General features: G+C 44.0%; 1 protein-coding gene across 1 annotated transcript in view; it reads left to right on the plus strand.

The window, feature by feature from the left end:
- Positions 1–14,995, plus strand: part of RAPGEF5 (Rap guanine nucleotide exchange factor 5) — a 222,077-nt gene that overhangs the window by 110,931 nt on the left and 96,151 nt on the right. The window contains exons 8-9 of the mRNA XM_045827622.1: positions 4,521–4,594; positions 14,677–14,802. Coding sequence (XP_045683578.1) covers positions 4,521–4,594; positions 14,677–14,802 — 200 coding nt within the window. The remainder of the gene's footprint in view (positions 1–4,520; positions 4,595–14,676; positions 14,803–14,995) is intronic.

A 14,995-nucleotide genomic window follows, 5' to 3' on the forward strand; every position in this document is an offset into this window, starting at 1 on the left:
CGTGGGGCACCAGCACAGGCTGCTCGCCGGCGTCTGTGGAACGGGGGTGCTGGACCTGCCCGAACCGTCGGGTCGCATGAACATCAGGTGAGAGAGAGACCCTTTGTGAAAGAGCTTTCTCACGGGAAGCGCCGCACAGGTGGAAGATGATACTACTGACAAAACTTCAACTCTTGGCAAAACGCTCAACAAATTACTTTTCTTAACTACGTTTGCTGATTTCTCACACTGATGCTGGATATGCTGACTTTCTGTCTGTAGTTACATTTTTGGTTGGTTTGTAAATGAAAAAAAAGTTTGGTTGATTTTTTTTTTAAAGTACGCTAACAACTGTCATCACCCAGGGCGTTATAATCACTGTGTTCCACGTGTCAGGGTGGCTCTTACCTTCACAAAGGTGATCCTCAGAAATTAAATAAGCATTGTTTTGAAAGGACATCAGTCCCCTTTGTGTTTAAATAATAATATTAGCAGAGGTATTCGGAGACTTTTCTTGGTAACCGTTCCAGTAGGTGGTAGTGAGAGAATACCTGTTGTCCCCAAGGCAACGAGAAAGTGACACCAGGTAAGCCCTTCCGGTCTCCGACTGTCCGCTGCAGCTCCCCATGAATTGCTCTTGGCTGACTTACAAATCGGTACATTTAAACTAAGGGCTCTTACGTGATTAGGGCTAAATAATTAATCCACATATATTCTTAATTCTCATGTGGGCTCTCATGTTCACCACTCAGAATACACACTTCTGAGCTTGCGCTTGTGACTTTTGTTGTGGCAAGCTGTGTTCAAAGGCCTTTTCTTGCTTTTAGACCCCGTGTGTTGGGAGAGAAGGGCTGGTTTGTGTTGGCAGAGTCGGGCTGCGGGCCTCCCTGGTCCCAGGAGCCGTCATTCTCGTGCCAGCATCGCGCTGGAGGGAACTGTCCCAGAATCAATATTTGCAGAGGAAAGTTCTCCCAACCTACTCTTATTCTGATCAGATAAATGAAAAAATGAAGCTCAAAAATCTAAATAACTGCTTCCTCCTCCTCCCACCCCATGAGCCGCACCCAGAGGAGGCATGAAGAGAGAAATTGCCTCCTTATTCCTTCACATTAATCTCTGTAGGAAAGGGGCATGGAGCCCTCCCTTTTAGGTGACTGACTGTGTATTTTATACACGAGGCTTCATGGAGAAGTCATAAATCCTTAAAAGTCCAATATAAATTAAGTTTTTGTTCTCAAGTAGTATATATGAGCTACCAACTACACTGCATTTTTGGAACCATAATATTTGGTATTTCCAAGAAAATAACGTTAACTATGTATTGGAAGAGACCAAGGTCTTGAGCCCTGGCCAGGTGGCTGAGTTAGTTGGAGAGTCATCCCATGCACCTAACAGTTGCTGGTTCAGTTCCTGGTCAGGGTACGTGCTTAGGTTGCAGGTTCAATCCCTGGTCAAGGCGGATATGGGAGGCAACCAATCAGTGTTTCTTTCTTATATCAGTGTATCTTTCTCTCTCCCTCCCTCCATCCCTCCCTCTTTGTCTGAAAAAAAAAAAAAAATCAACAACCCAACAACCATATCTACGGGTGAGGATTCAAAAAAGAGAGAGTGACCAAGGTCTTTTCTTCATGACCAGAGTGCTGAGGCCAGGAGTCCACCAGAGCTTTGAGAGTCTCTCCATTATGCTGATGGAGACAGATTGCTGAGTTCCCTTTGCCAAGTCCCTTAACTTGCTTGTGTTTCTGATTTTTGCTCTGTTAACCAAAGTGTAATGCAGGACAAATATATTGAGGTCTTCAAAGACGTGACCAAAAAATGTAGCACTGTTGTCGAGGAGAAGCTGGAACTATAGGACTGAGTTTTTGTCCCAAGTAAGCATTTGTGCTGATCTCTTGCCCCCTTGATTCTGTTAATATGTATTAAGAATTTTGCCTAAAACTCAAAAAAATAGTATTAACTCTCAATTCTGAAATTGTTTTTCATTGTTCTGAATGTCCTATTTCTTAGAGTAATAAGGTAAGGAAAAGCAATACCTCTACCCAGAGCATTGTTGTTTTAAAAAACAAAACATAAACTTAATAGGTAAAAAAAAAATACAAAATTTACTTTTCTTCATCAAAACTAAAACTTGAAGGAACAAAAGTTCAAATAAAGCCTAAATTAAGTGCTAAGGTATTCTTGCTGCTCCATGTGGGTGCATTTGTCATTGGTATGGCATCAAATTGCGCCCCCACCTCCAAGAAAATTACGGCCCATTACAGGATGAGAAAAGATTACTTCAGTTAGTAGAGTGGAGTTCCTTACTTCAATTAGTAGAATGGAGTTCCAGCCCATTGCCTCTTTAAGTGGAATTTAGGTTGTTATTCTATACTTTATTTTTTCCTTTGCATTCGCCTCTAGTTTTTCAGAGAAAACATTCGTGTTTTTCTTTATTCTTAAGTTTCCTCCTAATCGAGCAACAGTAGCAACAGGGGACCGTTTTTGAACAAGCACGAATGGAACTTGCTGGAAATAGAAGAAAAGCTTCTGCCCACCTTCCCTGCTCCTGCTTTGCCTTTAGATGCTCAGGTGGTAGGAGTTGTCCTAGGTACCCGTGGAGTTGAACAGAATTTCCCTCCCCTCTCTTTTCATAAACAGTTATGAAAGACGGGGCTTATATAAGTGGTATCGTCAAGCCGTGCCGTTCTGGTCACTTGGGGAGAAATTGTTCGTCCCGTTGGCAATTACGGGGCTCATGCTGTGTGTACAGCGCAGAAGTGGGTGTAAAAGGCATGCAAATGCGAGAGGTACATGAAATGATATTTTAAAAAATACAGAGCAGAAAGCATAGTGTTTAAAAGTACACAAAACAAGGCAAACTGAATCCAAGAGTACAGTGGGTAACCTCAGTGTCAACGAGGTTGGTATATTTATAGTCTTCTTTTTAATTTAAAAAACTTTTTTAAATTTTTGGTTTGCAATGGAGAGGGCAAAAAAATAGACACTGTGATAGATATCAGCAATAACTCTTCTACTTAGGAATCATCCTTGATCACTTCTTCTCCCCCCTCACGTTACCCCCTGCCATCAGTTCATGGGCAGATTGTGTTCATTTTATCTAAAACTGCAGCTCAGACCCTCCATGTTCCTTCAGCTCCTTGCCCCCTGCCTGGTCTGAGGCAACGCCATCTCTCACCATGGAGGGGGCAGCAGTCCCCTCACTGGCCTCTCTGTGTTGCCTCTCTCAAGTCTGTTCTTCACAAAGAAGGCAAAAAGAACTTTTGAAAAAATACATCAAACCATGCAGTTCCCGATTTTAAATTCCTCAGTGCTTCCCCATGTTCCTCGGCTAAGATCCGGATTCATCATGGCCTATGCTCCGTCCAGGCGGGTCTCCTCATGTCACTGTCACCTGTCACGGGTGACTCCATCTCAGCCCTCAGGTCTCAGCCCAGCTATCACTCGTTAGCGAGGCACCACCCCATGCCGCCTCTCCAAAACGACTGCTTCCACGTGGTTTTCTGTCATTTCCCCACTTATCATGATCTTTAATTCCATTTTATTTTTGTAAGTATTGTTATTACTGTTACTGTTAGTTGCAGTAGTAGCTTTTGCTCATTGGTGTGCACTTCATGAGGTCAAGGGCGCATCTGTGGTGTTCACAGGAATGACCCTGTGCCAGGCACATAGTAGGCGCTTAATAAAGAGTTGTCGAAATGGAAGAGCAAGCTGTATGAAGACAAAAACAATGAAATCACTGTGCTTGTGTCAGAGTTGGGTGCAATATGTTTTGGTGTTGAAGGTCAAGGTGAAGGTGAAGATTAGGAAGAAGCTAGAGAGTTCAAGGTGGACCCTCAATGATGAACAGAGTTCGGACTTGATGAGATAAGGATTCATAGTCCAAAGCGTGGCACTTTTTATATTTTTTACAGACTGATCATTTTAGCAGTTGTGCCTGTGCTAGACTGTGTTAGGGTGAGGCTGGAATCGGGGGCTTTGTGATAGGAGGTGACAGCCCCAGCACAGAACTGGAGACAGAACTCGGAGGGGGAGATGCTGGCAAGTGCAGGGAAGGGGTGGACTCAAGGCTCCACGGTGCAGACTCTGGTGGTGGCGATGCACTGAGCAATCCAAGTGTAAGATACCGTGTTTCCTTTATTATATAACACTGAACTGTTAGCCAAAAAATCACATCAAAAAATGTTCTGACATGAACTTGATAGAAACCTTCATCTACACTCCAGCTCCGTTTGAGTGAGGCACAGAATTGACAGGAAGATGTCTTGACAGGAAGATGTCTTGACAGGTTTTGGTGAAAAGGAGGGTGAGATCGAAGTTTCCCGCTGCTGTTGATTTAATAAATGCGATAATGCACATGAAAACTGCACAGTGCTATCGGTTAAACTGTTCGTCCAAGTGATAAAAAAAAATAGTACTGACATTTACATTTTTTCGAATCTACCTAACATTTTTTCCTGTCAAATTCCTTTCAGAAAGGCGATGATCTGAAACAGATTTTTTATGATGCTGCATCTAATATTGTTCTCTTTTATTCATTTAAGCAATTGAACAAGATGAAGAAAACAGTGACAAGCACGTGGCGGCGACGGAAGCGGATGGTGTCCCGGGTTCTCAGGTATGATCGGTTCTGGGACCGTCCCTCGGTCACCTTTCTTCTGCGTTGGGAGAGGTGAGAGAGTGCAGGTTGGATGTAGGTTTTGCCTTTTGTGTTTTGTAAAGTAGTCATATTATGGGAATAAAGGACCTATTTTTGTAAAGAGACATTTCACAGGGAAGGCTCTAAATTGATCAGCACATGGATGATTTTATTCACGGGGGACAGACAGGTAGGGAGACATACTCCACTTCCCAGAGAAAGCAAGAGAAGGAAGTGAAGAACCATAACGCAGTACCCTTTGGGCAGGCCACCCCGTTGGGACAGCAGAGGAGGCTCCGAGGACGACCCAGCTGGGGCCCTGCCCACAGCCCAGCAGGGGCCCCGCCCACAGCCCAGCTGGGGCCCCGCCAGATGGGCCACCATGATGCTGCACCTGCCTGAGATTCTCTGCCAGCTCCCCTATCATGACATGGATGTGCTTTCGGTAGCAACCCACCTCCAAATGCGATTGCAGCCTGAAAACTTGGACCCCCTGGTGCTATCAGCTGTTAACTTTATGTCAAACAGGGCATTTAAAGGGTTTTTTTTTTTTTAGTGGGGAAAGTAGAAAGAAAAGCAGAACAGTGACTTTCTTTTGCAAGTCCCCAGTAATTCAACTCTGCTCCTCCGAATTCCTCCCCGTTGATGCCGGGCTGCAGCACTCTGTGGCATCACTAGTGAGCCAGCTGCCTGAGCTGGTTTCTTAACCCTTTGGAATTTTAGATTCCTCACCTATAAACCTGTCTGATGGGAGAGTTGTGAGGATGAAAAAGAAAAGTATGGAAAGTAAATAAGCCCCTGACTTTTATTTCACGTGAGAACATGGGAGGAGTAGGCTGAGGTGAGTCTGCAACTTGGAAATGGACTGTGGCGTGTACTGCACAATGGGCAGGTCGGGCCAGGCGGAGAAACCCAGGCAGACTCTGCACCCAGGCAGGACACGGTGCGGAAACTGGAAGCAGGTGAGCCCTCCCTGCAGGCTGCTGCTCCGTTCGCCCCGACCCTGCAGAGGAAGCCGCCTGTAAGGATTGTGGCGACAGTGTCACAATATCACATATGTTCAAACTTATCAAAATGCACACATTAAATATGTGCATATTTTTGTGTATTATGTATGCTTCAAATAAAGCTTCAAAAGGGGGCAAAAGAGTCTTAGCTTGGTTGACCCATTGTGCTTCACCTTTAAAGTTCTAAAAGTCTTCAGAATAATTACAGTACGTTTTCCAGGCAACACTGCACAGGTTGCAATGCTAACAGGGTCATATAAGGAATTGTTTGGAGTCATTTGGCTGTGGAAATATTCTAAGTGCTGCAGGCCACAAGTTCACACTGAAATTGCCTGTCAGGCCCCCAAGGAAACCTGGGCAGGAATTCCTTTCTTGAAGTTTTCTGTAATCATTAAGTTATTAGTGGGACAGATGTTTCTAAACTTAAGTTATTCTTTATTTGTTTTGAACTAATTCTACGGGCAAAAGTATGTCTTCATGCCTTTTTATTTCTGTGTGTGCCTCAAAAGAACACACAGAGCTTGCTCATTGAGGCCGCAGCAGCGGCAGCAGTGACATAATCACATAGGGTGTGCAAAGGAATGAAATCAGGAAACCGTTCAAAGCCAGTGAATCAATAATTAGATCAGGAACAGATTCTGTTTAGGCTTGAAAGTCATGAGTCAAGTTCACTGGGATGCGTAATTACAGGTATCACAAGCCGAGGCTGCGTAGGAGGGGAGGCAGCTGTCACCTTCTCTGATGCACCTGAGAAAGCCTTGTCCAGCCCTGACAGGTGTGGCTCAGTGGGTTGGGCATCATCCAGCAAACCAAGAGGTCACCAGTTTGATTTTCGGTCAGGGCACATGCCTGGCTTTTGGCCAGGTGCCCATTCAGGTTGTGCAAGAGGCAACCAATCCATGTTTCTCTTGCATATCCATGTTTCTCTCCCTTTCCTTCTCTCTCCTTTCCTCTCCCTCTAAGAATAAATATATAAAATCTTTATAAAAGGAAGAAAGAAAGGAAGGGACAGAAGGAGGGAGGGGGAAAGGGAAGGGGGAGGGAGGGAGGGAGGAACGAGGCCAAGCAAGCAAGCACCTATATGCCCAGCTCTCTGGTATTTCACATGATTGCAATCTTCGCTCCAGAATATATTTTAAACACATCAAGTGGAAACTGGTTTGCCATTCCTTCCCTGTAGGTGATGAAATATGTCACTAGGGGAAAAAATGCCCTTCAGCAGTAGAAAACTTTGGGTGTCTGAAGGGGTAAGACCATCACTAACCCCAGAGAAACTGGCCATGTACACAGTTCTCCCATCTACCGGAAAACTCTGGTTGTCCCCTGATGTGTTGATCCCTTCTTTTTTCTTTTCTCACTAAAAAATCTTCTCAGCTTAAGAAACCCCACTGTAATGCAGGAAGTGCGGGCAGAGTGGAGAGTGCGTGCAGAGCTGAGTCTGCCTCCCAGCCTGGCTTCCTCCTAGCCGGTGCCTGTAGGCAAGTTCTTTACGTCTGAAACCTGTACGTTCCTGTAGGGCAGCATCGGTGTCGTTGTCACCAAAGGGTCCCCACCCTGCTGGCAGTAATTAGCAAGCTTGGTTTTCATCTCTCTAAACTGGCGATGCTATAAAGTTGTCGTGAGTTTGAAATGAAGCAACATAAAACGCGCCTGCCACGCTGGCTCGTAAAAGAGTCACAGCAAATGTCAGGCGGCGTGCGCCTGACATTTGTCAGTGATCCAAAAGTCACTCAGGGCCAGACAGCCGGGGCTGTCTTCCCAGCTCTGCCACAGCAGCGGAGGGCCAGGACCCCTCTCTCCTGTGCCCCATGTCCTTTTCTGTACCAGCATTGAGAGGTAACATCTAGTATGCCACACCTCACGGGCACTAGACACCCTTCTAAGGTCGTTGCTCTCATTAATGTATTTAAACCCCACAGCAGACCCTATGAGGCAGGTCGTGTAACTATCACCACTCCACAGATGAGCTGGTAAAGGATGGATGGGGCCAGGAATCAAACCGAGGCAGCCTGGCTCCAGCCTCCTTGCTTTTTTAACCACCATAGTATACTGCCTTTCTGACAGCTATAAAGTAGGGGTAATCGTTAGGTTGTTTTGAAGATTAAATGAGTGTATGTAAAGTAGCTAGACCAGTGCCTGGCATGTAGTACTCAAAAAAGTTAGCCTGGTGACTTATCATTATCGTGATCATTTATCACATTGCTTTTGGCTCGAATATTTAAGGTATTTACCACGGCTAGACCGCAGTAGCACTGTCTGGCCACCATTAGGGTCTCTTCACAAACAGAAACATTCTAGACCCTTCATTCACGATAACTCTTCCATAGGACTGAGGATTAAAGCATCTTTACCAGACTGTACAGACTTTTTGCCAGGTTCTAGTTTAAGGGCTTTAATGAGATCTTCAGTGAGTAATTTATAATGCGTGAAACTTTGGAAATGCTCACATGTATTCAGATGGCCATTGACCACTGGGTTTAGTCATTGTTCTCACTGTCCCTATGCCCCATTGGAATCAATTACTTTAATATTAAGTGGTAATAACTGTTAATTATGTAAATTAACTAATATATATTTGACTGTTAATTTATCAGTAACCAAAGTGTGACTCTTCTGTACTAGACTGAAGACAGCTCTCATTTAAGGCCGGGATGGGTGTCACAGGAAGAGAATGATCCTTTTGAATCACTGATGTTAGAATTTATTAGAATTTGCTTATTCTTTCTTTTTGCTTCTTTATTTGTGAACTCCGCTGCCCTGCTTAGCAGTATTCCATAATAGATACAGATCTGAGCTGGAATGTCTCTCAGGTCACAGCAAGATAAAATGTGGGTGACCTCCCTATTCTAGTCTGGAAGTATGAGGAATCAAATATACATGATGAGGGAACACCTTGCTTCATCAAGTAAATAAATATATATTATGTTTCGTTTTCATCAGAAGAGAAAATTATATGAATAAAATAGACGACGAAACACACTCCATGTAAACATGGTTTCTGCCTTCTTCCCTGCTCCACGCACACTCTGGCAGGGTGCAGGACCACGGAGAGCTTGTCTCGGATGGACCTGTCCGACCAGCGTGGTATATTGACCCAAGTGATTCCACAGAGGAGGAGGCTGGGAGAAATGAGCCACCCTGAACTTGCATTGCCTCAGTCTTTTACAGTGAGGGGCTGGTAGTCGCTGAATGATTTCCACGGCCCTGTGACACCCCGGCATGGTGCTTGAGGCTTGTACCAGCGATGCCCTGGGCATTTGTAGGCCTGCCTTGGCCATCACACGTTGTGTCGTGAGCAGGTGCACGGGGAATGTGTCTTGGTCCTTCCTCAGTCATCAGTGGGAGTATTTTTCTGTTCCAGTCAGTCAGGAAGAAGTGATTCTTAATTTCCTTCCTTTCTCTGAAGAAATTTGAGAAAATGAATACTTGCTGCCCTAATATATAATAATAATAATAATAATAATAATTGTTATTTCTATTATTAATTGTGTTCTGAATTGTCCTGGAAGGAACTCCTAATATTTTCTTTGTTGGAAATAGGTACAGACAATGGAGTAGTGTGACATACCATCCTAACCTATCAGTGTTTTACTCTGCAGCTTCGGTTTTCTGTTTCAAGTCGTAAAAAAAATATTTTATGACTTTCTATTTAAGGTTTAATTTTTAAAGAACTGACTCTGTTTTGTAATAGTTGTTCAAACACCCTAAATTCATACTGAATAGCATTCCGTAATTGTAAAAATGCTTCATAAAAGGTGGACTCTTTCATCCTGGCTGGTGTGGCTCAGCTGGTGGGAGCGTCATCTCGTATTCATTTTCTCTCTCTCTAACCCTCCCCCTCCCCACCATGCCTCCCTCTCTCTCTAAAAGCAATGAAACACTGTCCTTGGGTTAGGATTAAAAAAAAAAAGTGAAAATAAGATGGACTCTTTTATCTTGGATTTTCCCTGGATAGCAATTTTGCATGATGTTTTCTCTGAGTGATTTTAAAAGTTACAGTCATCCAGAAAATGTTTCACACACACAACTGTGCTCTTTCACCTTTTGCCGTAAAGGTTGTTCATTTATCACTACAGCTTCTCCTGGGGGGATCCTGTCCAGGTTTCACTTTGCCACTGAAAAATGAGCCCAACATTTTTATGACTCCATTTACAAAGGAAACAGACTTTTCATTTACATTCATAACATTTCTCGAATACTGAAAATCATATGAATAGCTTTAATTACACATTGCACAGGTTTTTTTTTCAAAGTAGACCTTGAAGTAAGGCTCTTAAATAACTCTTCTGACACACATTAATCTTTTATTTTTTTTTCTGGCCTAGCAGTGTTAGGTAAACTGTTTATAATTAATTTGACATCAGTGAATGAAACAGTCCAGGAATGTAAAAGTCTAGATCAGGAGCTGTTAGTCATCTTGCTGCTTCTGCCATAAAAAAAGCTCCTGAAGAATATTTATAAATTCATGGGCTTTTGAATTGGACCACTAAGTTATGGAGCTTTAAAAGGGATCCCCAGAAAGCATGTGGTTTAGTGTGGAGCCTCCAAAGAGGACGGCCTTGTAGAATGATGTGGGATGTGTGGGCATCTCTGTTCTCCAGGCTCTCCAGGGAATAAGGAAGGGGTCATAACCCTCCCAGAAAGCCTTTTTTGTTATGTGTTATGTGGGAGTGCTTAGAATTGATTACCGTGTGAAAAACGCATCTTAGGAATCATGCAGAAACTAGAAAATCAAGACAGCAGTATTCCTTTTTTAATTAGAAGATTCGATTATAAACACAAAATCATGAAGTCAATCTGAAACCCATTTAAAAAGTAATAAAAGCCTTTTGTGTTTAAGATACATAATTTGTGGAGCCAAGTCTCAGGTTCTAATAAAAACCTGTTTTCTTCAGAAAGAAAAGTCTGTTTTTAGAATCTTAAGCATATGATACAAAGAATGTTTAGAGTTCCTTAAAAACTCATGCTTACACAGAACCGAAAAAATACTCAAGTCAACTTCTTAAATTTTCCTCACACAGTCCCACCCTTTTATTGATGATGATATTATCAGTTTTTTGTCTTGTTTTGTTTTAATGTATATGGGACCCGCCAGCAGAAGGAAAGACTCTGCAAGTGGGAGCCCAGGGGCGTTTAGCCCAGTGTCTTTGGAGCCTGTGCTGGTGAGACAGGCTGGTCCCCACTTCCCAAATTAGACAGCTCTGTGGTGCCTTCCTCCCATGTCCGCCCCAGCCTGGTCCCAGCTCCACGTGTCCTTTGTACTGTGACCCCCCCCACAGGTGCCGCCCTGGGGAGTGGAGAGATGAGGACTAATCCATCACACTGCTGACCCGTCAGCCAGGGGCCCGGTCCTGAGGTCGCAGGGACATTAACTCCTCTTCACGGGCAGGACCGGATATTGACAACTGTGCGGATGATGTGGATGGAGAGAGAAGAAATTCTAGATGGTCAACATAAGTGCGTTTTCCAGATGACAGAAACATATTCCTTTAAATGTCAAAACATTTAAAGAATGTTAGTCGTTTTTGTGTAGAAATTTCTCTGAGGAGCTGCCTTGCCTTCTTAATTACAGGAGGATACTGAACACGGCTGATTTTCTTTACTCTCTCCTCCTGATGTCGAAAGTGTCTTCAAGATTGGCCCACATATTTAGCATTATCTCAGGTTTAGGGCTCTCTTAAAACCCTGCCAGACAAAAATGCACCCTCAGGAGGAAGGCTGGGACCTAGAAGGGGTCTGAAGATAAGTCACGTGGGCCCTTAGTGAAGTTTGGCAGCCTCGTTCCACTGTGTCCTCGTTCAGTCCCTTCTTCCCTCAGGTCAGGAGGTGACAGGCCACGGCCTGCTGCCTGTTTCTGTGAGTCCAGTATCCCTGGAACGCAGCGGTGCTCTTCCGGGCACGCACTTGCTCTCGCAGCTTTTGCCCTAAAACTGCAGAACTGCGGAGTTGCCCCGAGACCACATACGCGGCCCACTGAGCCTAGACTAGTTACACTCTGGCCCTTTACAGAAAACTTGCCAACCCTCGCAGCTGAAATGCCTTCTTTTCTCATACCGCCAGCCTCTTCTCACAGTCCTACAAATGCCTTCTGTCCCTCCCACACCATCGAGTTTCCCTCCATACTGGATGATTTCTGATGAAGATACAGCTGCTGCAGCACCCCTCACCTTACACGAGCAAGCCAGCAAAACTCCCTTCGGCCTCACTCGTTAGCTAGCGCCCCATTTCTTATAACAAAACCCTGGAGAAGAGTTGTCTCTCATTCTCTGTTGAACCCAAGCTAAGATGGATTTTCTCCCCTACCACTTTTCTCTCTCTCTCAAAAAAAGCTACATGTCAAGTCACCAAATCCTTTTGTGAAGTTCAGTGTCAACTGTTTGGCGCCTGTTGCCTTTGTGATTTCAGTGGCTCCTTGGTACACCTTCTTCACCTGTCACCAGGTTGTCCTCCTACAGCCACTCTTTCTTCGTCTCCTCTGTAGGTTACGTCTCATCTTCCCAATGCCTAAACATGAGATTCGGTCCCCCGATCTCTTCTCTGCTTATGCCACTCCATTGGTGACCTCGCTCATTCCCCTGGTTTTAAGTGCCATCTACACTGTGATGACTCCCGAAGTCCTGTCTCCAGCCTGGACTTCTCCCCTGAGCCCCCAGACTGCAGCTCCACTTGGGTGTCTCCTAGGCATATCCCTTCCCAGACCTTCTTCCCCAGCCTCCCCAGTCTCAGTAGATGACACTCCCACCCTTGTAGCTGCTCAGGCCAGATATCGTGGGAACAGCAAAATCTGCTGCCCCTTCCCTTGAAGAACACCAGATTCTAACCACTAGTCACCATCTCCACCACGACCACCAGTTCCAAGCCATTTCTTGTTTGAAACCCAATCTCCTAATTGGTCTTCTAGCCTCAACGACTTGTCCCTACCCAGCAGTGTTTTCTCAGCCTGGGAGACAGAATGAGCCTGTTAAGACGTGAGTCAGACTACACCAGCCCCTATGTTCAGACCTTCTGTAAAGGGCTTCCGTCTTGCTCGGAAAAAGGATCTGAACTCCTTCCACAGCCTGTAAGGAAGCCACAGGATTTGGGCCAGCATCACCTCTCCCACCCATCCTACCAGTCCCTTCCCCTTACCCGTCTTGGCTTCAGTCACGGTCTCCCTTGAAGCTGCCAACACCCCCAAGCCTCAGGGCCCTCGCACTTCTCTTCCTCTGCCTGGAACACTCTTCCTCACTTCTGCTAGGTCTCCATTCAAATGTTATCTGACTACGGAGTCCTTCCCTGACATTTCTGTCTGAATCCTCTGGTCATTTCTCTACTAACCCTTGCTTTGCTTTATTTCCCTTCCCATCGTGTATCACCACCTGATATTTCATATCTGTATGTTATGCAATCCATATTCCTTATTGCGTGTAAACGCAATGTGGCACTTCGTCTTTCTGCAGTTGTTGTTCACCACTATCCCTAGAACCTGCGGTAGATCCTAGCACATGACTGCTATTCAAATAAAATCTATTGAGTGAGTGAATGAAAGAAAGAATTGAATGAATGAATGAATGAATGAATGAAACAGAGAGCTGGGGGATATAGATGGGGAATGCTAAAAGGAAGCTATCACAAATACTGGTATTTAAATATTTGAAAAATGGTTATATTGAATAAATAGTAGAGTGTTAATTGCTTTAAAAGGCAAAATTAGTATTCATGGGTTGAAGTTCAGTGGTTTCAGAGTTTTGTCTAGCCTTCGAGGGACTTTCCAACAATCCTGACCCTTCAAAGTATGCAAGCTGTCTTAAGATAAACTGAGATGTCTGTACAAGGAAACCTTGGAAAGAAACTGAAATACCTCTTGTGAGGATGTTGTAAAAATAAATCTCTGCCTTGGGTGAGGGAATTCCACTTGCTGTCCTCTAGAAGTTGGTGATTTGGGGCCACTTAGGGTTCTGTTTTTGTATCCTTCCTACTTGTTGGAGAAACTCCTTGATAAGTAGATGCCCTCACCCTGGGGAATAAAGGTGTAGCCATTGCTTTGCATGTGTGGCCCCATTTCTCTGATGCCCACTCAACCTAATGGGTGTCGTTAGCACTAAGTGGCAAGACCATGAAGCTGTGTGATCAGTTCTGGCCCCTTTGCACATTTGGTTATTTTGCTGAGTTCATTTAAATCGTGTAGGTTGTCCTAGGTAAAACAAAAATTCCATATTTTGACTCTTTCTGCTAAGAGTCACTTTTTATTTCTTTATTAGGTCATGTCCTGATATGTCAGTATGAACCATTTTTGAAAGAGTTTGAGCAGAAATATTTTGTAACTTGTGTATAACAAACATATCTTTTCATCTAATCAAAGTCCTAGATTCTCCTCCTTCATAGTTATTATTACTTACGTACTTTGGGGTAATAAAAAATATGATGCTTTATGGATCATTTCCAAGTCCTCAAGAAATTTTAAGCCTTTTTTCCCAGTTTATTTTTAATAAACTTTTCACTATATTTTTGCAACATTGAAAGTATTTTGATAATAATGATCCATGGTAACTTTCCAGTTGTGAAAAAAAATAACAAAAAAGTAACCTTGTGATCTTGTAAACTGTGTATTTGTACATGGAATGATCTGGTGGAGCTAAAGAATCAGGAGGTTGTGTCCTGTTATTTTTAGAACTCTGTATCACTTCACCCTTTTTGCCAGAGTGGTTCCTGGCTAACTTTCCCATGAGTTTTTAACCTTCTTGCTAGGCTTTGCTTATGTAACAGGAAACAGGCTGTCAGGAACAAATAGTGGCGTATCAGGAGCACACATTAGTAGCAAATGATTTAGTTTGCCCGGCCCTTCGCTCTCTCAAAGTAGACCGATCAATGATCTCAACTTGAAGACTTTTGAGGTGGCAGTCCTTGATTTAAATGATACAATTTCAGTTTGGAGAAGACCAGTTGTTTTCCCGGGACCATGATTTAGTCCTGGCGACAGAGAAGATGAGCTTACTCTAAGGTGAACTGTGCAGCGGTGTCATGTCCTGGGACTGTGGATTTAAGTACATCTTTGCTCTTTCCCCAACCCTGAAGGCAGGGGTGATGTGCAAGCTTCAGGAGCGAGATGACATGGGGCGAATCGAGCTGGTCCAGAAGCTGGCGAGAGACAACTGTCAGTTTTTGCAGACGGACAAAAAAGACCAGGAGAAGTCTGAACACGTAAGCCCTTTTTCTCTTGGGGGTGCAGGTCTGAAGGGGTGGGAGATGTTTTTGCCTGGTTGTATGTTCGAAGGAAACAATTTTTTGTTATTTTAAATTTTTGAAGTGTTTTTTTCTTACCCCCTAAAGCCATCCTACTTAGTAAAAATACAGCTCGAAGCCAGTGGTTTATGACACTGGATCTATAAGAGAA

Source organism: Phyllostomus hastatus, unplaced genomic scaffold (assembly GCF_019186645.2).
Source record: "Phyllostomus hastatus isolate PE091 unplaced genomic scaffold, TTU_PhHast_1.1 phas_scaffold_78, whole genome shotgun sequence".
Classification (NCBI taxonomy): Eukaryota; Metazoa; Chordata; class Mammalia; order Chiroptera; family Phyllostomidae; genus Phyllostomus; species Phyllostomus hastatus.